This window comes from Syngnathus acus, chromosome 23, assembly GCF_901709675.1.
Source record: "Syngnathus acus chromosome 23, fSynAcu1.2, whole genome shotgun sequence".
Taxonomy (NCBI): domain Eukaryota; kingdom Metazoa; phylum Chordata; class Actinopteri; order Syngnathiformes; family Syngnathidae; genus Syngnathus; species Syngnathus acus.
In genome coordinates this window covers 5,071,371-5,099,323 of record NC_051107.1, presented here as the reverse complement: position 1 = coordinate 5,099,323, position 27,953 = coordinate 5,071,371, and the positions used below count along the sequence as shown (strand labels likewise).

The 27,953-nt window shown below is 43.2% G+C and overlaps 2 protein-coding genes across 12 annotated transcripts in view; one reads left to right on the top strand and one right to left on the bottom strand.

The window, feature by feature from the left end:
* Positions 1-7,547: 7,547 nt before the first annotated feature.
* On the top strand, positions 7,548-27,755 carry cald1a (caldesmon 1a). 11 transcript variants are annotated; one of them, XR_005096435.1, is made up of 17 exons: positions 7,549-7,694; positions 18,526-18,611; positions 21,273-21,410; positions 22,008-22,347; positions 22,431-22,454; positions 22,514-22,639; positions 22,905-23,067; positions 23,134-23,414; positions 23,821-23,958; positions 24,670-24,713; positions 24,828-24,903; positions 24,965-25,105; positions 25,177-25,272; positions 25,458-25,526; positions 25,646-25,699; positions 26,264-26,300; positions 26,386-27,755. XR_005096435.1 is itself a non-coding variant. In XM_037243351.1 (16 exons), exons 1-16 carry the CDS (start codon positions 7,674-7,676, stop codon positions 26,397-26,399), a joined length of 1,782 nt encoding a protein of 593 aa, XP_037099246.1. In that variant the 5' UTR covers positions 7,549-7,673; the 3' UTR covers positions 26,400-27,755. The 11 variants fall into 11 exon arrangements, 10 of the variants coding, with proteins under 10 accessions (XP_037099250.1, XP_037099246.1, XP_037099243.1 ...); XM_037243351.1 differs by lacking the exon at positions 25,646-25,699 and having other exon boundaries at positions 24,977-25,105; XM_037243348.1 differs by lacking the exon at positions 25,646-25,699.
* Positions 27,635-27,953, bottom strand: part of LOC119117540 — a 135,310-nt gene continuing 134,991 nt past the window's right edge. Inside the window, exon 3 of the mRNA XM_037243878.1 lies at positions 27,635-27,715. Coding sequence (XP_037099773.1) covers positions 27,635-27,715 — 81 coding nt within the window. The remainder of the gene's footprint in view (positions 27,716-27,953) is intronic.

The window sequence follows — 27,953 nt, the reverse complement described above, 5'->3', positions numbered from 1 at the left end:
TCACAAAGACCACTCATCTTCTTCTCCTTCCTTCACATCCAGAATGTGATCGCTGTGGTTATTTTTTTTTCAATATGCCCTAGTTCTGAGAAAAAACACATCAAGAATGTGTGTCATAGTGTCAAGAAATACAACTAGGGAGACTTTATGTGCTCCCACAGGGGTAGGAATCGTATGTTTACCATTATGATAGAAAAATAAAGAATTACTTTGCAGACAGAAAATAGTACAGAGGCACCTGGGGCAACTAAAAGTGGAAGACAATAAAAAAGAAAGTTGGGCCAAGCTCTCAACTTCAAGGTTAATGCAAAAAGTTAGACCCCATTGTAATTTCACAGCTTCCATTTATAGAACAACAAAAAAAAAAACACGTCTGCTTAGTCTTTAATTATTAAATTGAATCAATGTGATGACTTCATCGCACCAGACGCCGTCAAACATATTTGGCAACCTGTTACGCCTCCGATCCCCGTCTTCAAAGTAACACAGAGTTAATGTAGGGGAAGGGGGGGGCGTTTGGCGCCATCCGCGAGGGTCACGAGGGAGCTAGTTAATAGGAAACCGTTATGTAAATCCAATCTAATTAAAAGAGAGCTAGGTGGTAGGAAAGAAGGCCGTATTAATACACATTAATAGCCGGCTCATTTGCATCTCGTCTTTGCTCATATCTGGAAATTCCAAACAAATAACCCAGCCGTGCTGTTAGGCTCATACATAACACGCAAAGTTATTTCACTGCGAGGTACTATCTCTGTTTCGTACCATTTTTTCCTGTTGACGTTATCTATGCTGATAATATTTCAATGTCTATATCTTATGTGTCAACATTTTTTCCACAAGCCACATTGTAGTTTCTGTCACAAAGCCATTTTGACTGTGAGACCAACCATAGGTGTCAAACGTAAGGCCCGGGGGCCAGGTACGGCCCGACAAATCATTTTATGCGGCCCGCGAAGACAAATTGTGCGTCGACTTCATGTCAATTGTCTTCACTTTTAAAATATATATATATAAAAATTGCTAGAAGTTTTTATTTGCATTCATCTTTGTAAAATATTCAGAGTTTTTAATGAGTATTTATTATATACCTTCCAGACTCGTATAAAAAAAACTAATAATAAAATAAATAAAATATTTTGTTCCTTCCTGCATTCTTTGAAAATATCAACATAAAATATGAAATATAGTATATAACTTTGGCTCAATCCCTTTTAGACCCAGCACTAGGTTAGCAATTTGACCCAATTTTGATTACTTTTAACCCAACAGTGTAGTGCGTCATTGAATTCACAAAATATGTTATGATAGTCTCGATATCCAAGGACTGAGTCGTGCCGGGGCAGTAAGCCCTCCCACAAAGCCAAGTCTTGTTTTTAAGTTTCCTCCAGTCCCCCGAAGGCAACTTTCTGCCATAAACCAGATGCCGTCCGTCTCTTGACATACACCACTTAGTAGTTTTTAAGAACAGTCAAGTTTCTCCCCATTTCTGTTCCTCTGGGCTGGAGGCGGCGTTAAAAAGAGGAAAGTGAATGTACAACGTTTCTGCTTAAACTCACAACCTTCAAAGTGGATTTGTCCTTTTTTTATTTTTTCCTCGCTTTTCGCAATCAACGGAGGCGTCAAAGACGTGGCGTATTTAAATGGCCTTTGAAGTGAAGCCATGAAAAAGCACTTTTTTTCCCCTGAATGCACTTTTCAATCTTTTTTTCTTCTCAAGGCGTCGGTGCTGACGTAGAAAAAAGTGTTTTACTGGAGAGAGATTGAGAATTTGAACCCTCAAGGTGCTGCATGATTTGAAAGCAGCCAAAATGGCGACCATCTTCGCTGCTCCGTTTTGTTGCTCTTTTTCGTTTTACGACTAACACGGTGTCCTCCTTTCCTCTTTGGGGCCGATTAAGAAGCTCCCCATGGTTGGTTTTATAATGACTCTCTTCAAGCCGCGCTCAGGTTGTCTCGCGGACGTTAGCCTCGCTAAATTTACTACCTCGGACTTTTCTGTTTTATGGAGCTTCGAGGAGCCGCCAGCGACCTTCTTGTTCATATTTTTAGTCCTTTTTTCTTTTCAACAGGCAGCATCTCGGCACCTGACGTAGGTTCCACTTGTTTACTTTCTAAGAATTATTCATGGTTGCTCCATTTCGCTGAAATTGACCTCGAGTTTTTGAGTGTGTAATTATATATATATATTTTTTTAGCATCATTCAGAGCAGCTTTTTATTTATTTTTTCCAGCTCATCAAAGCTTTTGTGTGACTACTCAACCCGTAATATTATATTTGTCTCCTTCACACCATCCTCACAATGGGGAACAGCTTGTCCCACTCGCCTCTGCTGCTCATTCGGCTGGGTCAACCTGACTTAGATACAGACAGACTCGAATAAAGGGAGGGGGGGACGGAGGTCGTGAATGCATCTCTTCTTCCCTTGAGGCTGTGCATCACCTCCAGCTGCAGCCCACAGTCAACAGAGATCCAATATCCACAAAGATTAACCTTGCATTACCCGAGCCGGCGTGGTATCGTTTGGAATTCAGCGCGGCGCTGACTCACAGTGAGGCCTCATAAAATGCTCCATTAAACAATTATGAGGCTTCATAACGATACCACCTGACCCTAAGTGACAGTCACAGTTGTCTTAAGAATTGGTGGGTGGGTGGAAGATCTTTGTCATGATGCTCGCCCCAAGTTTTGGATCTGCGTAAGCAGCGTAAGCCTTTTTATGTTTGGGAGTTATTTCTTTCGACTCTACCTAGCAACACGCGCCGAAGCAAGCGTGTGACCAGGATAAAAAAAATATTATTATTATTAAAAAATATTATTAAATTAAAAGAAGCAAAAAAAATGATCTGCATAACCAGCCCTTTTTGTTATTTCTTTCAACTCTGCCTAGCAACAAGCACCAGGATTAAAAAAAAAAATCTCTTGATCTGGGTTTCCTGCTTTGTTGTTAACTTTAGCTGTAATTGCAACTCACCCTCTGCCCTGAAATTGCTCGTCCAATTGTAATATTTACATGAAATATTATCGCCGCTTTGCAGCCTCAACTTTAAGGGCTAATGAAGTGTAATTAATCCCGACATATTATTCGAGAAGAGTCTTGTTTTGCTATTTTCGAGTGGTTATTGTAGTCATCAACAAGCGAAGATAATTTGCTTGATGTTGCTCGACGTTAATTGTCTGCCGCGTATCTCCTGCAATAACGTTGCGCGAGGGATAATGAATATAAATAGGTTAAGTCTTTTTACATGACTGATTTTGTGCACGCCTACATTTTCATCATTTTTCAAGCAAGAAATGATCCTCGTAAATTTTTATTAATTTTTTTTCCTCACGGCTGGATCGTTTCTGTGAAATTCCGCTCCTCTCCGCTTGTTCTTACATGTGTAGAAATGGAAGGGAAAGCATGTTCCTGTCAAGAGGCTCACTGTGCGGCATTGTGACCTTCTAAAAAAAGATCCTCCCACACTCCAGGCGTTACACGTCGAGGGGTCTCGCGTCGTCGTTTCAGCTCAGAGGAGCTAATGAGGCCACCAGGACGCCAACAGCCACAATGAAGGTGGACAAGTTTGGGCCCTTTTGCTTTAATGTCACCACTCTGACATTCCTTTTGCGACGCCATTGTGGTCCCCAAGCTTCAATTAGAGCGGCTAATCAAAACATCTGAAGCGACCACATGAGAAGGAATCAATAGAGGCAGATGGATAGCTTCCAAAACTTTTTGGTTTTTTTCCAGGGTTTCCTGGACCCTATTAACCTGCAGGATGACCCTTGGTCCTCCTTTCAGGTGGCCTCATTTCTGTGCCTTGATTAGGGAGACGAGGTCAGCGCTTTTTATCCACAGCCGGGACTATCTTGTCAAGCCCGTTCCCCGAAGGGACGGCGATCCAGTCGGGGGGTTTAGGTCAGCAGACAAGAGACGGGCCTTGGGAGCGTAATACAATTACATCGTGATAATCAGTGCCGCCTCAGCCGACGGCTCTCGCAATCAATGCGTGTTGAATTAGAAACGCCTCGGAACCGTTTTACGGGTCGAACGTGTATTGATAGCGGTCGCTCGCTGTGTACAATCGATGCTGTGTGTTTTACGGGCTCTAATGAAAAACAGGTCACAGTATCACATTCAGGAGTCGCACATCATATTTCAGCCACAACACACTCGATAAAGGATGTATATCTCTTTTGTGCAAACTCTTCTTACGAGACATTGTGCTCTACTTTTCTTTAACGACAGTGGCCGCGAAAAGTGTGTATTGATTTGGTTGTCCAGTCCGTCTGGAAAATTAATTAATAATGTCTCCCATTTACCTCCCCCCCCCCTCAGTCTACCATTGCGTCAATTGCAAACTGTTTGGATTTAAATAATAAATTAAAAAAATAATAAAATAGAATAGAATAAAAATAAATTAAATTAAAAAACGTGGCATGAGCCAGCACTCCTGATTCTTAAAGCCCTTGGCAGATTACATTGACCCGGCAACATTGAGGTTGAAATCCTATTGGACAAAAAAAAAAAACATTTCTGGAAACTGAGCAGCCAAGACCTGATAATAGACTGTCGGAAATACAATTTCATGTATAAATCTGATATTGTGTAGTATTTCAGAAAAATATTCTATGTAATAAAAATGGGCTACAAAATTCAGCGTTTAACTTAGTCTGAATCCTTGTCTTAGTCTTCGCACAAATATTAACTGCCTGATGATTAATTAATTAAAGACGTTTCTTGCGCTTAAATATTTCAGCGGCATAGTGTTTTAAAAACGACTAATAAGAGCAGCAGCACTTGACCCTTTTCAAGCATTCATTTGGCACATGAAAGCAGTGCCAGTTTAAAGAGCTGATTAAAAAACAAATCATCAGCAAGTTGTGTGCGTCAAAGGCATGTGTGTGTGCATGAGTGTGTTTCTCTCCCTTGCCAGCAGGTCTGGCAATAGGCTCTGACACACTGCCTTCTGCTTGGAGGTTCCAGGGATAAATAGGGCCTTGCAGCGGCTTAAATCCAAAGGGATTCTTGCTAGAAATTAGCTGCTGTGTTGTGACACTTCCATGCTATGAGGGAGGGGTGAGAAAAAAAATACCAAAATCACCACTCAGGCTCAGATGCCTGTTTGGAGGGCATTTTTTTTTTTTTGTTCCTATCAAAATAAGTCAAAGTCTAACGGACATTTTTTTGCTTTCAAAGCCAAATGGTGTGCGTGTGTCTCCACAATAAAATCAAACCCCACGCTCATCTTAATCCTCGTCAGCAAGAGATAAAATCTGTTTACGTTTCGAAGCACACCCAAACCCGAAATGATTATCTCCAAAGTCTGATCTCAAAGGGAATCACCGAGATTTCTATTAAAATCCACGCGCCGGTGTCACATTGTATTCATACGCGTACTCGGAGAGGCTACGGTGATCCGCACTAATCCTGAAGCTTGAAGTTTTGCAATTCATCCACAGCAGTTAAAATTGCAGCAATCTCAGGACAAAACACGGCTCACCTACTTTTGGATTCGAATTGAGTAGATGCCAAATAAGACCAAGTGAGGCTGGTGAAGGTGCCAATGTTGACTTTGGTCTCCACCAGGGGATGTCCAAGCACCACCAATTCGTTTTCCCGATGAGAAGTTTCAAGATACTTGGTGTCCACCTAATAACCTCGGTGACATCTCCTCTCTCGGTTTCCCCACTTTCCAAGATTCCTGCTGATCAAAAGCAGCTTTGAGCTGTTTATCGTTCTCATCGGGGCCATTCGCAGCATATTGCATCCGGTAAAATAAGTGCTTTGACGTGCATCTGCTTCCAATCATCCTTTTGCCATCAGTGCTTGCGATACGTATCCAGATTTCATAAATCAAATCTGAACATTGCTGTTAGGTAGGATAGAGATACATACTGTACGTTAGTTATTAAGGATGTGGTCACGATCCATACATGGACATGATGAAATCCGTTTTACCTTGATGAAGCACTCTTTATTTAAATCCATCAAGCTGTATTTAACATTTTCTTAATATCAACAAACAATGGATTCTTTCTTTGCTTTGCTTGGAATTTGCCGTTTGCACTGCTGCGATGGCGTCCCTCAGGGATCCCTCTCGGGGCCCCTGAACATGTCAAAGAGTTCACCCATCGCCAAATGAATCACAGCGAGGATTTTAATCCTTGCGTAAAAGTAATCATCGTGGAAATTAGCCATGGAAGAGGTCATTGATGGTGCGCTGTGCCTGGAGGGGGATTCAACTCGGGCATTAACAGATGTGAAGTATGATATGATTACGATACATGTCCTCTCTTTCAATGTAGATCATTTTAATTTATCTTTTTTTATTAGCCTTGGTTTTTTTTGTCAAACACCTCACAGAGAAATTGAACAAACTAAAAGCTCGGGACCAATGATTAAAATGACGATAAGGTCTGACAGGTATCGTTGGCATCTCAAATCTGGCCCTCGCTCGCTATATTTCTTGTCCATCCATGACAGCAGCTGACACAAAAAGCAAAGCAGCCAAGAACCGTCATGTTTCCCTTTGGTATTTGTCCAGATAGCTCGACATTCCTTTCAAAATCCTTTTTTTTTTTTCTTCCAGTCACCAAGTTACACAATTCTGCATGTGAAAACCTGAGCTCAAAATGTAAATAGTATGTGCAATCACATTACACCATGAGGTGATTTGGCAATGGGAGCCAAGTTTTGCAAACATGATCCGGGATGAAAGTCATGAATGCACATTTATCTTGAAATGCATCATTTTGACTCAGGAATGACAAGAACTGCGCTTTTGCCCACCCCGCTTGTCTTTTGTTTCTCTTCTTTCTCATGCACGACCGCTTTGGATTTTTACCGCGCATGCAATTACATCCGCACATGCACGCAATCAAAATGCCGCATTCATTTTTTTCTTTATCTGAAATAGACACATGCAAAAAAAAAAAAAAAAGAGCGGCAGCAGCGCATATGGTGCTCATTTCTGCACCAGTGGCTTAATGCTCTTAAATTGAAGGCTTTGTTCAGTGCATTATTGTTTGGAATGGAAAGATAAAAAAAGAAAAGAAAAAAAAGCTGTGCAAGGGAATAAAAGAACAGTGCAGTCATTGTTTTGTCACCTTAGAGGAAAAATGACGGGCAGGTAACAAATAGCGGAAGCTCTGGGCTGTGTTGGCTGTGAAGATTTAGTTTCAACGGTATCATCATTTAAAATGATAGATGCGTGAGGTAAAAGGGAAAAAAAAAGTCATTTATAGCATCATGTTAATTTGGAGCTGGTGTGTTTTGAAATCAAATGCTGCTTTAAACGTTACACCAACGTGTGGATCTTTTTCTTTCTACGTCATCCTGTCTGTCAAAGCAAAATGTGAAACGCGTGTTTTCAAAGCAGTTATCAAATTCAAGTTTATTATCGAGAAACAGAAAGCAAAGTGTGTCAGCAGAACTGCCCAGAGTACATTCCCTTCTGCGGAATAAAAAAAAAAAAAAGATCGCAATTGTTTGAATGAAACAAAAGTTTGCGAAATAGTTCGGCGGTGGACTTGGCCGACTTTGTTGCGTTTTTGTTTTGTTTTTTTTTCTTAAAAGGGGCGGGGCTTGATTTGGGCTTCTATCAGTGCTGCGTGGAGCGGAGGAGCGACATCAGCCTGGCTGCTTCTACTTCTCTTCTTCTCCTTCTCCTCACACTCGACCCAAGCGATCATGTCCCGTTACGATCCACAGGTAAGCCCACGCAAAAACACCCACGCTATGTTATTGCTGATTTCTAATAACGCTTGCAAACTTCGCTGATGTGTTTTGGTTTATTTTCTAAACAAAGAAAAGCCGTGCGCTTCGCTGCGCGTCTTTTTTTTTTTTGCGGAACGTATTTTTTGGCCCGTTAGCCGCTCCCTCCTTTGTGCGCTCGCTTAACTTTTCGTGAGCTTTATTCTTAACGTTGTCATCCACGAAAGCTTTCACGCGCAATTTATTACAAATAGTTTGCGATGGTGACGTGGTTTGGAGTTTTGACCGCATCCGGACAATACACTTATGTTTTGACAGCCTGATGCTATCTTGAAAACTTTTTTTTCTTTTTTTTCTCCACCCCAACATGAATCTAAAGATCATAGTATCATATTTAAAAGTAAATGTATCTCTAGACACCTTTGTGATCTTCTCACCCCCCTCAAGCAAATCTGCACCCACACACCCTTTTTTTTTCTCTTTTTTTTTTTTACTCATAGTGAACTTGAGTTGGCCTTCAAGTCTTTGATCGCAGCTTTGTTACACACTAATGTGTGTGAAATGTATGCATGAATGGAGAGAGAAGAAGAGGGGCGCTGTACTCGTGCCTTTGTCTCTTTTATGCTTTTCAAAATAAAATGGGATGAGAAGACAGGGCTGATGATGCACTTTTTGTGATATCAAGCCATTTCCAAATTTCTTGAACCCAGTTTTAGGTACACTTGCAAGCAGTCAATTCTAATAATGTCAGAGAAATATTTATTAAAATGCAAGTTGAGTGGGTTTTATATGTTTTGGAGGTGCTCTGCAAAATAAAATAAGTGCTACGAGGTAAGCTAATGCTAAAATGAATGTAAATAAACAATGAATTGACTAAAACTCCGATTTTGCAGCTTTGACAATGACAGCTTAAGAAAAGTGTGGCAAAAAGTGTCGAGTCATTTGTTTCTTTGAATGCCTCAGTCCAATCTTAAAAACTATTTCAGCCGTACAATACTGTATTTATTCTTGGATTGCAGTGACAGAGAAGTCAATTGCATCATACTGACAGCTGTTTCTAATATTTTGCCCCCGCTCGCTGCAAACTCCCAACCACCAAAATAAATCCAATTAATGTCTCTCTGACAACGCATTATCATTTGTAAGGGCAAAATTGTCGATGCAGCTCTCCTATTTGGTTGTCTGGGTGTACCTAATGAAGTGTCTGACGATAGCAAATGCAAACTAGGCCATTTCGCTTGGATTGGAGTTGAACTCTTGACACCATTTTTTGGGGCTTTACCTTGCAACCAGGTGCACAATGGAAAGTTCAACACCGGCGTCAAATTGTGGCGTGCACAGCAGGATTGTGTAATTGTCAGCCCAAATGAAATGTGGAGGTAATTGCACGGGGGTGATAACAGAACTTTGGCTGTGTTGGCGTTTGGGCAAGGCAGGATGTAGGGAACATTGCCATGCATTTCCGCAGTCTGGACTTGAAGGCCTCTTGGTACTGTAACTCCTCCATCTGATTAAAGCTTTAAACAAAAAAGGGGAGGGGGGGGGGTGTATCAGGTGACACCCGTCCGCCTCATCAACATGCGTCCACACGTGCATGCACGCAAGTTTGATAGCCGAGGCTCATAATCCTGCAGAGTATCAAGTTCCAAAGAAGGAATCCGGCCGGTTCTTAGCACCAGCGAGCTGCCAACTGAAGTGGAATAGGATGGAAAATAAATTTTTCATGTACAATATGTTCTTCCCAAAATTCCAGCCAGCCAAACATACATTGTTTCCTCGCAGCAGGTGCCAGCAGCACCATTATCCTGCTTTCTTCTCATTATGGACCAGTGAAACTATGTCAGCTATGTTTCCTGTCTTCTACCCTTTTTAACCTTTCACCTGCTTTCTGTGCTCATTTTCAATCTGCCTTTGTTTTTTTCATCATGGTATGGAATGTTTATGAATTCAGTGTTAGGTTGAGCAACAGGTGTTGTCTGTTTCATGCTATTGTAGCTTGTAACGCAGCTTTTTTTAGGTCACGACCTAAAAGCAGTAAAATATATAAATTATACATAATATATATACATAAAAATATTTTAGCACAGAATAATTTATTGTCTAAAAAAAACCTAGTAAAAATAATATTAAATAGCAATATTGATTGGGGAAGAATATTTTTAAAATTGTTACAATGTATAAATGCATTTTAAGGGAGGTTTGTTATTTTGATTTGACAAGAAGCTTATGGGGTCTGCGGCTTATCCCCCCCCCCCCCCCCCCCCCCCCCCCCCCTTCTCGGTAATTGGATAGCATGTCACTTGAATGTTCTGCAACCAGAACCACACTGTTTTGGACCCACAGACAGATCTGGACTAGGAAAAAGAAATTTTAACTCTTCACTGGCTAACAAGTTGAAAGCGGCTAATTGCGAGTGAAACATTAGACCGTGTTTAAGTTAAGTTGTGGAAAATACACCCGAAGAGCTTTGCAGAGGTTTGTGATACATAAATCCTGTTATTTGAGATTTTAAGAGGAGGCCCACATCACTACTGTCACACCTCTCGTGCTAAGACATTACCCTCAGCGTGTTTTTTTTTTTCGTTGATTCGCCAGAGCAGGTTATTGGGAGAAATGTACTTTTTTTTTTGCCTTTGGGTTTCTTCTCATCTGATAAAACAAGCACAGGAAATGTGCCTGTTAGCTGATTGGCCTTGTGCTTTCCTATTGCATCCTCCCAGCGGGACTGCAGACGTGCACGGCCATCGAAACTTGCTCCATTCCTCACCTTCACCACCTTTTTTTTTTTTTTTTTAAATTCTCACTTTTTTATTATTTTTATCAAACCTGCCCAAACTTTTTTTTTGCCCATTCCCATGAAAGAAAACAAAAACAACTAGTTACAATGTTGGCAAAAATACCTTTTGAGTGTAAACACATGATCAGTGAGGTCATGTGTTTACACGAGCAAGGTTAACCGCCTACCGGAGGGGTTAGGGACAGACGGGCCAGTGTGTGGGTCACTAATAGGCTTGCTGGATTTATGCTGGTGGCTTACGCGGGTTGTGTATCTTGTGTGTGCGAGTGTGAACGACATGTTGGACGGCGGCCACAACGTGTGAGATTTGTCCAACGGCGGCGAGGGGTGACATCATACACATAAAAACAATCACCTTAAATGGATATGCGCATGAAGCGGACTACGAAATCTGCTTGTGTGCGTTGGAAGAACTTCAAAAAAATGAGAGCATTTTTTTTTTTTTGGACTCTCTTTTTGCGCTTTGTCTTTGTTTCAACAACTTAAACAAATACGACGCTATCGTGACGAACGTTATCATATTTTTTGAAGACCCAATTAGGATCGTAAGAGGGTCTTAGGTGACGTTTGATGTTTTTGTTGGTTTATTGCCCAAACATAATTTGGATGGTTCACAAAATTAGCTGGAAAATAAATCAAGTGTGGACCGCCTGCAATACCGCCACGGACCACTAGAGGCCCGCGGACCACTGTTGACTTTTCTTTTTTAACGTGTTCTATAGGGTCATTTGTATTTTCTCTCCCCCACATTCTATTCTCGTGTCAGGCGAGGGCACAAGGCTAACAAAAAAGCTTGAGAAAACCATTTTAATCAGACAGCCCTGCTCAAAAAAAGGCCGAGGTTGGCATGGGAGATCTTTTTACCTCATCAGAGCCTTGCCAGTGGTGATTGGAAATAACACTCAGTCAGGTTTTATTGAATAACCCAAGCCCTGGACCGCAGGGGCTTTACTGTAATGGAGCAGCGCTGTAGCCACCGAGGTGACAGCCAAATGGTGCTTATTAAACGAAAGGCTGATTCATATGATGGCTTGAATGCTTCTGTCTACTCATATTTTCAAGAAGCAATGGACATGCGCTTAAATCAAAAACAAAGATTAGTAAATACAATACAAACTGAGAGCTCTTCAGCCGCTGAACCGGGTCAAAGCGTGTTTACCGGGCACCTCTTGTACACAAATTAAGCGTGACGTCTTACCAGAACAGGAGCAAGGATTAATTATCCCCCCCCCCCGCATTTAGACGGATAGCTCGGATTAAAGATGGTACATGTCACGTAAAGGCGATTGGAAATATATGAGTGTCTTGAGGTGAATACAAGATGGCTGACCTTGTCTTTAATCACCTAAAACAACTCTTTTATTGGCTTTATTAAAAAGAAATGCTCGGAGGGGGCGGGGCATAGCTGCCCTTTTAAATATATTCCCTTTGCCAACCAAATTTCCATTTATGCCATCAGCTAAAAAAAAAGCGGCGGCAACAATCTCGGTAGAGCCGAGCGGCCTCCCTCAATTATTTACAATTTCACGGCTGTCTGAGATATGTGTTATTCCAATAAATTTAGGAATTAGGAGGCTTAAATACCACACATATATTAACCTCTAAAATTGACTCGTCGATTTAATGGTAAATACCACATGGTGCTAATGGGATTCAAAGATGATTGCGTGGTCTTAATAGGCTGTAGACGAATATTAGCACGCACGAAAAAAAAAAAACTTAGCTATGACACGCCTGGAATTTATTTTCTGGATGAAGAAGTTTACTTGACAAAAACCGGATGTGCTGTTTCAACACAGTGACTTTTTACTTCTCGCTTGTCCAACCAGGTCAGCTGAGCTAGACTTGGAAAAGTCATTTTTTGCTGACTCGTGCAGTATTTCCATTCCAAGCATCACTTTTCCTCTATTAAATTCCCTCCCAGTGTCTCACTGCCAGTTTTACTGACTTCAATGTCATTCAAAGAACTTATCGGGCCATTTAATTCTTTTTTTTTGGCTGCAGTGTTTTTACTAGATAGTGGCTATTGTGCTATGACGGGAATAGATGGGAATGGCATGCATCACGGGTCAGGACTTTCGGAGGAGAAATCTGCTGGTATTTGTTTTAATTCCATCACGGCCACTTTTATCCACATAGTGACAAACGATTTTTCTATTTGTCATTATTCTTGGTACAAGTTCCAAACAGCATCATGGGAGTCGCTGGCTACATCCAGTGTGAGTAATCGAGCCTCTCGGTCCGGTCGTCTTGCTCGCCCCCCCCCCATCCCGGGCCTTAATCCCCTCCTATCTCTCTCAAGGAATGCAGCCCCCTTATTTTGAAAAATACCTTGTCATGTAATACCCTTGAAAAGCAGCCTCGCAGCACCAAAAAAAAAAAAAATGGCATTCCACCATGTGATTTAGTGACGAGTCCAGAGATAAAGATTGATGATATTTTGGAGCAATTGAAACAAATATTTCCTTTTTGTGCAAATGACTTTTTTTTATGGGTTTGTCGTGTTTGCAATTGGCCGAGTCTGTGCGCTTCCATGTAAGGTATGATAGGGAACATGTTTTCTTTGTGTGGTTTGACATCTGCGTCCCTTTTTTTCTGGCTTTAGCAGGAAGTACGTCACTCATGAGGATTTTCACTTTTCCACCATATCTTGGACTTAACGTCAGAATGGCATTCATAACCGTCTTTGTGGCTTCTGCTCATTCTTGGGATATTTTTTTGAGTTGCCTGGCTATGAAAGCAAAACACAGTTCCATTCAAATCTTTTTTCCATTGGATTCTGCTTTCATATTGTCGACTGGATGAACTCCACATCGTCCGTTGGCAGTAGCGGTGCTTGGTTTAAAAGCCGCCATATATCAGTGCCTGCTTAGACCAGCATCCACAGCCCCACTCACTAGTAGCAGATTAATGTCCCATTGAGGAGACGCAGACTCCTGGCAGGGTCTCATTTATTCTGACACAAGGCAGGTGTCGAAAGGAGGCCGCAAAAGCGTTTAAACTTTTGCTTTCCTCAATATATTCGCAGGCCAGATATATATAATGTAATATATATATATATATAAATAAACACCAAAATAATATAAAAAGATATATATACATGTAAAAATATGTATAATTTTAATAAATAATATATATATTATATATATATATTAAATAATATATATATTAAATATATATAATTTTTATATATCTTTACAGGTGTCTTAGAAATGGTATTTAAAGTAGTCCCGTTCATCATCCGACTGACTTTGTGACATCACGAGAGCAAGATGACGCCACAATTGATTAACAGTACATACCTCGCCGTTGTGATGCTTCAAACATGATGTTCTCAGAGGCAGGTGGGCCCACTGAGCTTCAAGTGTCAGCAACACCTTGCAACATAACAGCGAGCCTGCAAGAGCCACAGTAAGGTATACGAGTGGACGTTTTACGGATGGAATAATTGCGATTGTTGAACTTGTGCGGAAATTAGAGAAATGAATTCTATTTAATTATTCCACATAATAGCCGTCAATGAGTTATTAGCATAGCTTAAATTAGCATAGCATCTATAAACTCATTTTTGCAACATGCATGTTTATATACACATTGATTTATTATTTTTTTCCCCGCTTTTAATTGAGCTTCGCGTCAAGACAATTCTAAACCGATGAAATACCATGTCGGAACATGGTTTCGTTTATTATGGCTTTGTTGTGTTCTTGCACCACTGGCATCCCAGCTAATTGGATCCAAGCTTCTCGTGAGGCCTCCAAAGACATGTTTGTCGTGCCACAGGCAAACTGTTTTGGACTTTTTTTTTTGGCTCTTTGACGAAGTGGAATGTTCCAAGTGTGGCTAAGGCTGCAGTGTCAAACGTGTTTGCAGATGAAATGTCTGCGCGGTGAACTCATCGGTGTGTGCATGTGTGTGTCACGGCGGCTCCGGCGTGGCCGTCAGTCACACAGTATTGAGTCGGAGCCAACTGCAGCCACTGTGACGTTAGTGTGAGAGCGCCGCTATCGCACTAAGCACACAGCATGCAAGAAACTCCCGCCCCCCCCTCCCTTTTTCCCAGTTTGGTTACGGGAAAGGCAGCATTTTTTTCCTTCCATATTTGGTCATATGAACCAGCAGCAGCAGCGAGCCGTCGTCTTTTGATGCGCTGCAAACATGCCGAGTTTGCGAGGGATTTTGGATGCTTTGAGCAGGATGCTTCTCAAAAAAAAGTCCAATTGACGTTATGAGCGATTGCGATCCAACTTGTAACGCAAATGTTTGTCTTAAACGCTATTTGAGACTAAGTCACAGAAGCTATCTTGTTAACACTTAGCTATTTTGGATGCTCTTGAATTTGGGGAATCGGATTAACTGTTGACCTTTGGGATAACAGTTGACCTTTCGGATCCATCATCCCCGAGCGGCTTTACGATAGGGCTTCGCTGTGAGACAAGGCGATACTGGGATTATTATTATTATTATTAACACATTCAGTGCCATTGACGATTATAGACGTCAAAGATATTAACTGGGTTGGCAGTGGATGAGTTAATGAAGAATCTTCCTAAATCTATAAATCTAAATACATTTACTATGAATGTACAAAGCTGCTGTTTGTTTGCCGCTTTGATTTTTGGAACGTAATCTTGCGCCTGACTGATTCAGCCATGACGCGTGTGCACCGTTAATCCCCCCCCCGGCGCATCGTACTGCCTGTCCTCAAAAGTACAACGCGTCCGAGGTATTCCATTGAGATTTTCATGCTGTGTGTGTGTGTGTGTGTGTGATTCACTCACACAAGGCCCTTATATGAAACATAGTCTGGGAATGCAGGAGAGCGGATGGAAAGTTTACATCTCTCCACCTAGTTTTTCTCAATGCTGCTGGATTAGTCGGGGTAGTTGAGGGTGATTTGGGTGTGTGCGGTTAGATCCCAAATGACGCCCCATTAAATGCATTTCTCGATGTGTCCTCATCGGGGTTGAAGCCTCAATTTTTGGGGGCAGGAAGCAGATGGTATTGAGATCGAGCCGTGTTGCGTTTGGCCGCCTCCGTGCGGCGTTGACAACAGAAGACATTGTGCTTGGTGTTCACACCGTGGCGTCCATGTATAGACGGATGGAGGAGAAAGAATGTGTGTAATCCCCCATACGTGCAATATTATCCAGGCTATCATAAAAAAAAAAAAATGTGTCTTCATATTTTATCCACATAATCGTACGTGGTTACTTGATAGGCTTCCGTCGTCAGTGCCAAGACACACTGAGAAAAAATGCGCCCGGCTGTATAGTCTGGATTTTTTATGAGTGTTATTTTTGATGTAATCCCATAAAATGTAAAAAAAAAAAAAATGATGAAAATAAAAATAAAAGCAAATTTACTTGCTGACATTTTAGTGACAATTTGAAGGTAATCTGGAGTCCTGCCTGAAAATCAATATATGTATCTGACAAGGCACAATCAAATTAGCCAATACATCATCCAGTCAATGTCTAGGTCGTCTTTTAATGGAAGGCGGAGAAAGCCCGATGACAAATGAAGCCCTGAGAGGTGCAGGCAGATATGGAAAGAAGGAAATATCTCCAGTGAGATCATGAATGCTCATCTGCGGCAGGCAGCTCCGTTCCACTGTAAACGTATTTATGCTAGCAAGCGCGAAGGTGCATAGCAGAGACGACCACAACCACTCGCGGGCACTGATGGAAATGGCACATGTTCTGACTCCATAATACACTCGAAAGTCTTTGTGTCATACCCGAGGCCCGTGGGCCTAATCCCGGTCTCCGCCTCATGGCCTATGGATTTGGCACTATTGTGACTTCCTAGATAAACTTTAGCCACATAGCTAATGCCTAAACAAATACATTGCTCAGCTGTTCCGATAAATAGTTTAGCTTTGCGTTTAGCTCATACGAAGCGTGATTTTTAGATGTATCGTAACGATTAGAAGTGGCCTTCTGACGGAAGCCATAACAACCCGCGCGATGCGATCCAAAGATGTAAATTTGTGACTAATATTTGTCGTAAAATGACACAAAGCGACCCTTAAGTACAGTTTTGTTATGTTGTTATCTTTCGATGCGCTTCTGTCAGGAGACTACGGTACTACGCCTGCAGAAAACGTTTACACAACGCAAAGTGTCTCGGGAGCTTCTGCCAAAACAGCTGTTCATCTTCAGCGCCTACAGGCACGCATTTGGACTATCGCTGTCTTTCTTCCCTCCCCCTCTTCCTCCCTCTCCGACTGCGCCATCCTTATCTAAGATCGTCTTATTATAACGAGCTAATGCCGTACTTAAGTCCAGCCAGTAAACCCCTCGTGGAGTCAGTCGCCTCTTTGAAGGCCACAAGCGGGTCACGGCGACGGTCATTGTCACTTCCAAATGTCTTCACGGACAAAGAAGGCTCGTTCTTGTTTCACATAACTGGAATGCTTGTCTTCATCTGGTTAGAACTTTCCTGAAAAGAACACCTGTCTGTAGACCCACCATTATAACTAACTAGCTAATGTTAGCATATAGCATATCGCTTATGAGAGGATCCACGTATTATCAGGGTGTGCGATCATGATGGTTCTCGGAATACTATCGGAATATATTATGTGTCACTGAAGTCATATTTTGGGCAATCTGTCACTAGGTCAATGGAAAGTGACGATCCAGATTTCAGGACAGAGCTAGCAGAAAGGAATGGAATGGACAGTCTGAAGTTGAAAATGAAAATGTGCCATCACTTGAGGTTGCTCAACTGCATGGAATGCTGTCTCTGTTAGCTTTTGTAAAAGTCTGGGTGGTCCCTCGAGTGCTCGACACCATTTTACTTACACACAGATATTTATGCAAGCCAGAGGCATCCCCCTGGGGTCCTTTGCTTAGCGCTTTCCATTTAAAAGCCAGAGATTCTCATGATATTGCATTTATTCAATAAACGCATTAAATGTATCATTAGTTACAGTCGCAGCTGAAATACATCTTCTTGTAAAGTCTTGCTATACGAATCATTTGTGTTGGTTCTGTTGATCAACCTTATCTTTTAGTCATTACATTCATCACCATAATTCATTTTGAGACAGTCTGAACATTCTGGAGAAATTAATGGACTGTGTCTCCCTTGGCGTCCCCCTGTATGTTGAAGTGTGTGATTAGACTGGTGCCGTCGGAGGCCTTGTCACTTGTATTTAGCGTTCTCGTCTCGTTTTAATTACGGTTGCATGCGTTAGCCGGCGCTAATTGGCCATCGTCACAGACGACGCTATCGTAACATCCAAATATAGAGAGTGAATTATTGCACTGTTGTGAAATCCATCTCCCTATTTCCAGTCAAGGCTCTGTAAGAGTCAGGAAACCAGTCTGTGCTTACTGAGAGGAGCTTTAGTTTTTTGTCTACTGTCAAAGTTATGCTAGTAGTATTAATCAATTAGGAAATGTGTGCTTAGTTATCAAATGAAAGGGAGGTCTGCACCGCTGTGGGAGTGTTCGCAATCGACGTCAATCCTGGTCTGCCAGATTTATAGTGCGACAAAACATAGTTGCTAGCATAACAAACATCGTTGCTAGCATAACAAAACATCGTTGCCAGCATAAAAATGGAAACTTCAGATTGTATGCATGCAGTGCAACTCCCGAGAAAAAGTAGACAGACGAGGACGACACCGGAAGTGAGGCTCAAGCGCCGAGTCATGTCCTCTGAGAGCGTTTTTCTGGGTAAACAACACAGGAAGAGTTAGCTGTTGCGATAGAGCCAAGTCGAGGGGGGAAGCAGGAAGGAGGTCATTGAGGGATAGAAGGAGGGACAAGAAGGGGAAGGGGCAGGAATTTTTGTAGGCCGCACTCTCGGAGAAGACAGCTGTTGATATGCTACTGGCATTGTGAGGAAAAAGACTCTTGTTGGCGCTTTTATTAAAGGTATTCATCGTTTTTGTTCTTGCGTAAGACCAGCACTGTACTTGTGTGACGTAGTGCTTGCGTAAAAAAACGAACACAGTTGATTCCCAGGTTCATTCAATCTAAAAATGACACTTTTTTTTTTTTTGGGGTGACTTCCTAGGGTACAATCATGGATGAAATGGACTTTGACCGGCGCCGAGAGCTGAGGAGGCAGAAGCGGGAGGAGATGCGTCTGGAGGCTGAACGGTAAGACCCTTTTGACGTTTTCCCATAGCGACCTTTGCTGGATCCGATCCAGGTCACGGGGGCGCTGTCATTACGGATCCTTCCGACTTAGTGAAGAATTCCTCGGGCCGTGTTTGCGGGAGCGAAGCTGCTCGTCAAGAGCACCTCTGATGTTGATGCCAATTTGGAGCAGAACGGCGCCAGTGTTGTTTTAAAAGCTCAAGGCCTCTTTGAGATCTTTTTAAAAGCATAACTTGGCAAACATTGCCCCCCCCCCCAGTGTGGTTTATTGAAGGAGGGGAAAAAAAGATTGATAAGCAATCAGATAAGCGTTGTGATGACCTTTAAGTGGGAACGCTCAATCATGTCCTCCCGTTCTCCTTCCAATTTTCTCTCTCGGATATGCTGGCGCTCCTTTTGATTCAATGGATGGAATTGATGAGACTTAAAGCTCATTCCAACAAATGATTGAGCGGCGCCGGCATATAAGACGAGTCTTTTTTTTTTTTTTTTTTCCCCCTGCATATAATCGTGAGAACGATGTGCCAAGGTCCTTTGCTTCAACGAGTTTCCTCATCAGTTCCGCAGCTTCAGGCCACTTAGTAAAAGTTTGATAAGGATTTAGATAACAGCCAAGGTCATTCATTTGCTCCATCTCTGAGAAATATTTTACTCCAAGCAAAACTGGCTCACATAGTTTTAGTGGGCCAAAGTATTAAAAATGTGTAATTGTCTAATTATTTAAATATTATATTTAATCATATTTAAATTATTTAATAAATTATTTATTTATATATTATGAAATAAAAATAAATGTAATTATTTTAATGTATATTTTGACATGAAATTTTGACTTGGCTGGCTTTGCTCCAATAATAACCCAGCTGGCAGGTGACACGCTGCTCCTGTTATTGATTTAAAAAAAAAAAAAAAAGATTACATCCCCACATTGCTTTCCATTTCTGCCAAGTCATCAAAAGATATTTACACCATCTTTTGCAGGATGTTCTAATCCTTTTCAATGTTCTCATTGGCCCCTCCCTCTTCCGCATCACCTCAACCCCCCCCTCCCTTAGCTTATGACCTCATGCTTCCATTTTAATCTCGGGCCCTTCCCTTTCTTTCTTTCTCTCACACACCCATGTCACACCACTCCTTTCCTCTTCCTCTTCTCTTCTTCCTCTTGGTTCTGCTGCCCTTCCACCTGTGCCATTCAGGAAAGGTCTGAGGAAATAACACCCATCCTCTGCGAGAGATCCTGACCAAATATGGTCTGGGGAAAATGACACGGGAAAGGGCGAGACAAAAGCCAAGCCGCCTCTTTTTGCTTTTGTGTCATTGAAATTCATTGCTCGGTCATTCTGATCAACTTTCCCTGGTGGAGGTAATGAAGTCAAGAAGAGGATTTAGGGGATTTCTATCTGAGGATAGGAACGAGTCCAGCGTGGGAATGGGTCAGCCCAAAATGCCTCCCCTCATGGTCCCTCCCTTCTGCTCCACAGCCGCTTGCATTTTCACTTTTTTATGCTCTCTTACCAAGTAAGGGCGCAAATGTCTTTTCACACGGGCTTTTGCCCCCCAAATGGGTTTTTGCTCGCATAACTGTGCCGCAAAGAAAATATTTAGACATACTTGTGCCTAATATGCGCTCTCTGGCTCCGCAACGGCCGCAAAAGCGCCAGGAGACGAGGGGGATAAAAAAAAATAGGAGTGCATTCCTTTTGGTGTATGATGCCATTTTATGTCATTTCATTAATAGCGTCGTCGTCTTTGTCCGGAATCCAATCGGCAGATTATCGCCTTTTCTGGTCACCTCTTTTTTTTTTTCATTTTTCTGCCGTTCTCTTTTCCCTCCCCCCCCTTTCCGAGAGACTCTGTGGCAGAATGCTGATGGAGTTTGGGGCCTAAGTAAGGAAAAAAGGGATATTAAAGCGGGGCTTTGCTTGTGTGCGCGCCGTGATTGACAGGAATGCTAATTCAGCTTTTAGAAGTTTATTCTCTCTCCTACCGAGGAATCTTGAAGCCTGGGATTGTCGCCGCCTGCCGCCAAGGACTCTTTTTATTCCATTTTTAGCTGTTGCCTCCTTCTGGTTCTCATGACATTTGCTGCCGTTTTCTGGGACGGCACAGTCCTGCGGGAGTTTAGGCAGTCGTGTTTTTTTGTCTCTCACCATTTGTGTGGAGATGACATGTACAAGTTGCATTTTAATTTTGTACTTTGAGAGGAAGTGGATTCAAGATGACACTTTTTGCCTCAGTACACAAAAGTTTTTTTATTTTTTAAACTAAAAGCACACAACTTAAAATGATGCAGGAAAATGGCCTCATAGGTTCATCATTGCCTGGCTGACACGAATGATGTCACGCTTAACAGACTCATCTCTGTTTTGACAACATGAGGCGAGCAAAGGAAGCTGTTAATGAGCTGCAAAAAAAAAATAACTCACACAAACCCAAAGCAGCTTTAGCGCGGCTCACCACACGTGTTGCAATTAACATGTAACGCCACGCTCGGTTGCCCCGCCTCAAAGGCGCTCGTGTGATGTTAGCTAGCCGTGCGCTTAGCGGAGGGGGGTCAAAGGTCAGGCGGGCTGGAAAAACGCCGCTCGGATGTTGAACCTGACTTATTTTTTTTAAATCAAATGATCCCATACTGAGATACTCGCTCTCCTCCTCCGCCAGTTTGACAAGAAACGATGACGACGACGAAGAGGCGGCCCGCGAGAGAAGGCGCCGGGCCCGCCAGGAGAGGATGAGGGCCAGAGAGTTGGAAGAATCCTCCGGCCAACCTGACAGTCTGGTCGAGACCAACTGCCACAGGTGACCAAATACTGCAGTCGTAAATAAAATCAAATAAATAACACAATATATAATAATAAAGGAATGACCCAAAGAACCGTAAGGCCTTGCCCTAAGCAGCTGTTGTGGTATCTATCTTGGAGCTCTTCATCCTTTCCGTGCTCAAGTCCAACGACTCTCCTCAGATTTATTTTCAGCCTGGCCCACCGTTTTATTTTCAAGCATTTCTGTGGCGAGGATCTGTCAATGGAGCCAAATTGTTTCTCTCCAACGGACATGTCCACGCCGCAGATATGCTTCTGCGGACCTTGATTTCTTTTGCAGCACTTGTCCTCAGGTTGATGTGAAAACAATTATTGTTTTGAAAAGTCCTTCTTTTTTTTCTCAAGAGCTGTTATTTGAGGCGCACACATACCAATTTTTAACGTCTTAACCGAGACCTCACATGTGACCTGGCGAGCTTGTGGTGTACTTGACAAGGCACTCCACACACATCAAGTCTCTCCTCCTCCAAGCAATGTGGTGTAGTAACCAAATTGACCTGTGGGGGGCAGCACAGTGCAGCATATTCCCAACCTAGCAAAAATGCTCAAATGTTTACATTTTGTCTCCCGTCAGCATGACCGAAAGCGTCTCGGCGAGCGGCAGTTTTGGAGGCGGCAGCGGCGAGGAAGAGGACCAAGCGCTGCTGGAACGCGTGGCCAGGCGCGAGGAGCGTCGCCAGCGCCGCCTCATGGAGGCGCTGGAGCGACAGAGGCAGCCGGACGAGACGGAGGGCCAGGACAGCGGGGAGAAGAGCCAAATGGTGCGGGAGGAAGAGGAAGCGGAGCAGAGGTCTTCCTCCTGGCGTCAGGCGAAGATGCACAGCTACATGAGAGAGGAGGAGCCAGTGGCCAGAGCGGAAGAAGAGAAGATTGTGATGGAGGAGAAGCCAAGGAGATCTTACTTAAGAGAAGAGGTGAGTCATCTCTCGGAGGGGGGGGGTCAAACATTTGGAAGGATTTGACCTCAATAACTGGCTCGCTGGTTTTTCTTTGCTAGGAGTCAACCGATGAATCAATCCAGGTAGGCGCAAGAGTTGCCTGTGTGTTTCATACCAGCATGCTAACGGACCTTTTTCATAGGCATGGGAAGGAAGTCATTCAGTAGTCAGTACAAATCAGGCAGAAGATTTCGAGGCACCAGAGGGCGCCTTTATAGACATCCGAACTCATGTGATACCCAGATATGACAATCAAGCGGACAATGAGGTTGTGTGATGCAAGGACAATCAAACTTCACAGAGTAGTCACTTTTTTTTATCCGCATGTCTTCCACCCGAGCTCGATTCCATTACACTGATTTTTTTACTCTGGCTATTTTGTTGAATACACTCGCACAATGTAATGAGAGCTCACCGCGGCCTCGCCACATTTTTAGACGGCCGCGTTGCTAATTGTGCACTCAACTGCAAACCTACACAAGCGTACATTTTGTAGTCACAAGTGTAGCGTTGTTGCCTGTTTGTGTGTGTAGCTGTGTGAGAGAGGCCAGAGCAGGGAGGAGCAGAGGAAGCAGAACGGCGGCCTGCATGATGATGAGGAGGAGGAGGAGGAGGAGGAGCAGGAAGAGCAGGAGAACGAAGAGGAAGAGGAAGAAGCCACTGCGAAACAGTACAGGGAACCTGAGAGGACATTCGGGTACGCATAATTATCGTCGTGGCAACCGGTTTAGGATTTGTTGTGTGCTCACGTGCTGTCCCCCCGCAGTCGAGGCGGCGCACCCTACCCTGATGATGACGACGAGCAGGGCGACCAGGACGCCTCCGCCGCCGCCCGCCTGGAGGCGGAGCTCAAGCTGGAGGAGCTGAAGCGCCGCCGCGAAGACACAGAGAGCGAGGAGTTTGAGCGCATGCGGCAGAAGCAACAGGAGTCCGAGGCCCAGCTGGAGGACCTCAAGAGGAAGAGGGAGGAGAGAAGGAAGGTGCTGGAGGAGGAGGAGAGGCAGAGGAAGCAGGATGAGGCTGAGCGGAAAGCCAGAGAGGAGGTGGGCCATCCACAATCGTCATTTTTCTCGTTAGCCCGCCCGCCCGACTTTCTTTGTCGGGCTTGGCCGCATATGTGATGTGGCTCTTTTCTTGCTCCCTCCACCCCCAATAAGCTTCGTCTTGTGTCATGTTAATGAGGCCTTTTGATTTGTAATTAAAAGAGGGCCCGGGGATAGAGGGAGACTAATTAACTGAGACGGGGCAACTCGGAGACGGGCGACGTGCCACCGAGCGCCATCCGTTCTATCAAAATGGTCCGTACGCTAATAGTTTGAAAGGCCAGTTCATTATGTGATGCATAAATCACACATTCAACGAAAGACAGTTCAAAACAGCAGTGGCCCTAAGATTGAACCCTGCGGAACACCGTAAGACAAACACTGCACTGTTTTCTGTGTTGCTCAGGAGGAAAAAAGGAAGATGAAGGAGGAGATCGAAAGGAGGAGGGCGGAGGCGGCCGAGAAGAGGCAAAAGGTGGAGGATCCGGTGGACGACGAAGAAAAACTCTTCAAGTGCGTCAGCCCTCGCGGCTCCTCTCTCAAGGTCAGTGTTTCAGTGCGTAAATGATTTGCTCACAATAAATAATATTTTTCTTCTAACTTTGTGACACAGAAGTGAAAATTTGAGTTTTTTTACCGTGCATTGCTTCTGTGCGGCCGCTATTAAAAAGCATAAAGAATAGCTATCGCTATCTGCTGTCACCTCCCGGCAAAGTCTACACAGTCCCCGGGCGCTCTTTTTGTCCACATTATCAGCCTGACAAACCCGGGCGGGCTGCACGGCGCGCGCTCGATAACGCGTAGCGGCGCGTCGCGGCGACACGACGAGCGCCCGACTGCGAGCATGCAGGAAAGCGATTAGGGTTAACAAGATTACTGAAACGTCGTTCGCATGGGCCGCAGCTGTTAAAAAATGCGTCGGAGAATGGGGAATTTCCTGTCAGGGAGTATTTCGGGAACTCCCACATTCGTTGGTCGTCCAGCGCCAAGCTGAGAATGAGATGTCTTTTTGTGCAAATTTGTGTCTAATTTTTTTTATTCTTTTATTTCTGCTGAAATTCCCACAGGCCGCCTGTTGTTTTTTCTGTTTGTGTGTTAACATTGGTGGCGTTGACTACAGGTCAACATGTTAAAGTTCATAAACTCATCAATTATTTTTGATTATTTGTGTATCCATAAAAAAAAAAAAATATCTCAGATGGGAATTTCTGTGCTGTTGTTACTGGAACACTCAATAGTCTCACTTTGCTTCCAGATCGGAGAGCGTGCCGAGTTTCTCAACAAGTCAGCACAGAAAAGGTAAAATGAATCAAAACATCTCCGATCAATCAGGATTTTTTTTTTTTGTGCTTGTGAACACTGCGCTGCTATCTGGCGCGAAAAAAATTGAAATGAATTTTTCATTCCCAACAGCACGGTCAAGACGTCCCTTTCACCCGTGGTGTCCAAGATCGACAACCGACTGGAGCAGTACACCTCGGCCGCGCAGGTGGATCACATTTGCAAAGTCAGCGTTGCCGGCGGCCCCAATTAACTTTTTCTCGCCGCAGCGTGAGAACAAGGAGTCGCGATCCCCTCGCTCGGGCACCGTGGATCTCCCGACGGTGACCGACAGCATCCGTAACATCAAGAGCATGTGGGAGAAAGGCAGCGTGTTCAACTCGCCGGGAAGCACCGGCAGCACCTTTAAGGTGACCGAGGTTGATTGCGGGGAGGGAGGAGGTGGCGCCGCCCGCTCATCTTTCTGCTTCTGTCCAAACAGGAAGCAAGCTTGATCAACCCGGGCGTGGCGGGCCGCATCAACGACTGGCTGAATAAAGCCCCCGAGAGCGGCAAGACGTCGGGAGCAAGGCCATCGGTAGGTCGTTTCCACGGCAACGCCTGCGCCAACTCCAAATCTGGCAGGCGGTTAGCATTTTTCTTCATGAGAAGGATGAATGAATAGGAAGGCCTTGCCTGGAAAAAACCTCTGGCGACATCTAGTGGCTGCTGGGAAAATTGCATGATACCACCCAGAAATTCATTTTTTTTCTGCTTTTCCAGGACCTGAAGCCCGTCGACGTGACCAATAAGAGGAGTTTATGGGAGAACAAAGGCTCCTCTGCGGCCAAGGTACGTTTCATTTCAAACTGACTCGTACGGGAAGCTGCAGAGTCAGCATTAGTCTTTTTGTCAAAATCGACACTTGCATGTATATTGTGAATTGATATGTTTTGTGTTTCCCCTAAAAGAGCTCTTCGTAGCTAGTCGATATACTCGTGACAATCTGGAAAAAGCCTGCAGAGGTAAAGAAGAAAAAAAACTTGTACTTGCTGCCACCTTTTTATCGTCACCGGTTGGACAGTGCTGTAGAAAATTCAAACTAAAAAGAATTCTTAAGTTGAATGACCTTTTAGTTTTCATTGAGGACCAACAAGACATTGTGTCTCATCAAAAATTGAAATCCAAAGTACGCTATCTCTTATTTAGAGTTTGTCCAACTTTGCCAGCTTTTCACCGATGGCTGTTTCACCCTTTTTTTGAAAGTACAAATCTGCTCCACTTGCACTCTGCTTTGCCTTTTTATTGCTTTAATGGGGGCCGTTCTTTACAACATCTGCTTCCGCTGCGGCCAATTTGCACTTCTGAACTTTGGCTTAAGATCAACACCATGGATGCACTGTCCACACACACACACACACAACACACACACAGGCTGTGTTTGTATTGGTCCAAATGGACCGCCCACCTGTGGTACACGTATGAGTCACATTTCCTTCCTTCCTTCCTTCCTGGTGCGGTGATAATTGAAGGCGACGGTGTCCATAAAATGGACAAGTCCAATAATTGTTTCTGTTTTTGTGCGGCAGGCGCCAGGAAGAGGCGAGACCAAGTCAGTCACCAACGGTACGTACCGGCAACCTGTTTACCATTTTGACTAGTTTTCAGAGATCGCTGATGTTTTTTTTTTTTGTTCTGCCTCTCCCATCAGGTATGGGCTACTAACGTCCTGAAGGAGCCTTTTTTTTTTTTTTAAAGCCAGGGCCACGACAATTCAAGACTTTGGCTTGATGACCAAAAAAAAAAAAAAAAAAAATGACCACAATCCCAAAGAAAGGGAACCCAAGAAAAAGACAAACGTCTCAGCATTATACACAAACATCACTCTGTTTTTTTTTTATTTGTTTTTTGTACGGTGGCCTTTGCACGTTTCTATTTGCTTTGTAAAAGAAACCAAATGCTGTGAAAATTGAGATATTACGACGACGAAAAGTTCCAAAAATAATTGCGGTGAAGTTGATTGAGTAGATTCATGACATGTTTTCCCAGGGTGACAACCCCTCATCAAGTTCCATTCCATTTCTTTTTAATTTATATTTCAAGCCGAAAGCTTGACACACATCATTATTTTATTCCAACCACTTGGGGGATAGAAATGTAAGCACTTGTAGAATTTAGCTCAAGTCACATTTATTATGTATGACAATAGCACAGCGACGCTCCGGGTAATGTATGTTAACACGTATACGGTCATCTTATCTAACATCCTTATACTCACAAGAAAATTTTGCTTTTTTTTTTCTATTTTGTATTCATGAACATTCCACCAACAGGCAGTGTTGATTATACAAAAGGCCATTATGACTTTTTATTATCCTCTTATTTATGTTTTGTGTAGCTTCAGACATTCCTCTTTAAAGCAGGTGCACGTGATGCCTTCAAACTTTTTTATATATATATATATATATATATATATAAATGTAGCGGGGAAAAGGCAAAGCAGCCATTTTACCTTTGACTTAAAAAAATTACAAACATTATTGCTTTTATGCACGCTCTAGTAGAAATCAGGGTGCCTCCGCTAGTCCAAGGACGAGCCACTATGTACTTTATCAGGCCTTATGATTGCAATGAGAAGCTTAACGACCGCCGAGGCAGCGTACACAAACGCCTCACAGGAAGGAAGTGTTTACGTTAGGAAGATTTGGAAGGAGGATTTCTCAGTCTTCAGTCGACTCCATTGATTTTTTTTTTTTTTTTTTTTGGTTTTGTTCCTGCTCCAATGTCAGACAATCACATTCCACGGCCTCGGGAGAGAGCGGGAGAGGCTCGACCAAAACATTTTCCGTTTTATGAATGTTTCAATGCATTTTTTTTTTTTTTTTTTACTTTTTGTCAATGTTTCTTTTTTATTTCCATGTTTAACCAGAAACTTTGTGTCAGCGACGCTACACACATTGTCATATGTTAGTCTCTGTGAAGAACATTCCCAATGCCAGGCACACTTCCAAGTGGCTGCATGTTTTCAAAGCATTGTACCACTGTCGCAACAACAGGAATAAAGGCATTGAGATTTCACAATGTGTGTTTGCATCAGTTATTTGAATTGCATTGAAAATGAAGGTCTATTACAGCGGAGAATATCGAACGCACAATCTTGTAAACACAATTTTGCCGTAAACAAATACCATGCCCGTATAGGTTTTGTTTCTTTTTTATTGAAGAATTAACCACAAATTAAGGCTAACCCGATTACATGAATGGCACTTTTAGGTAAGC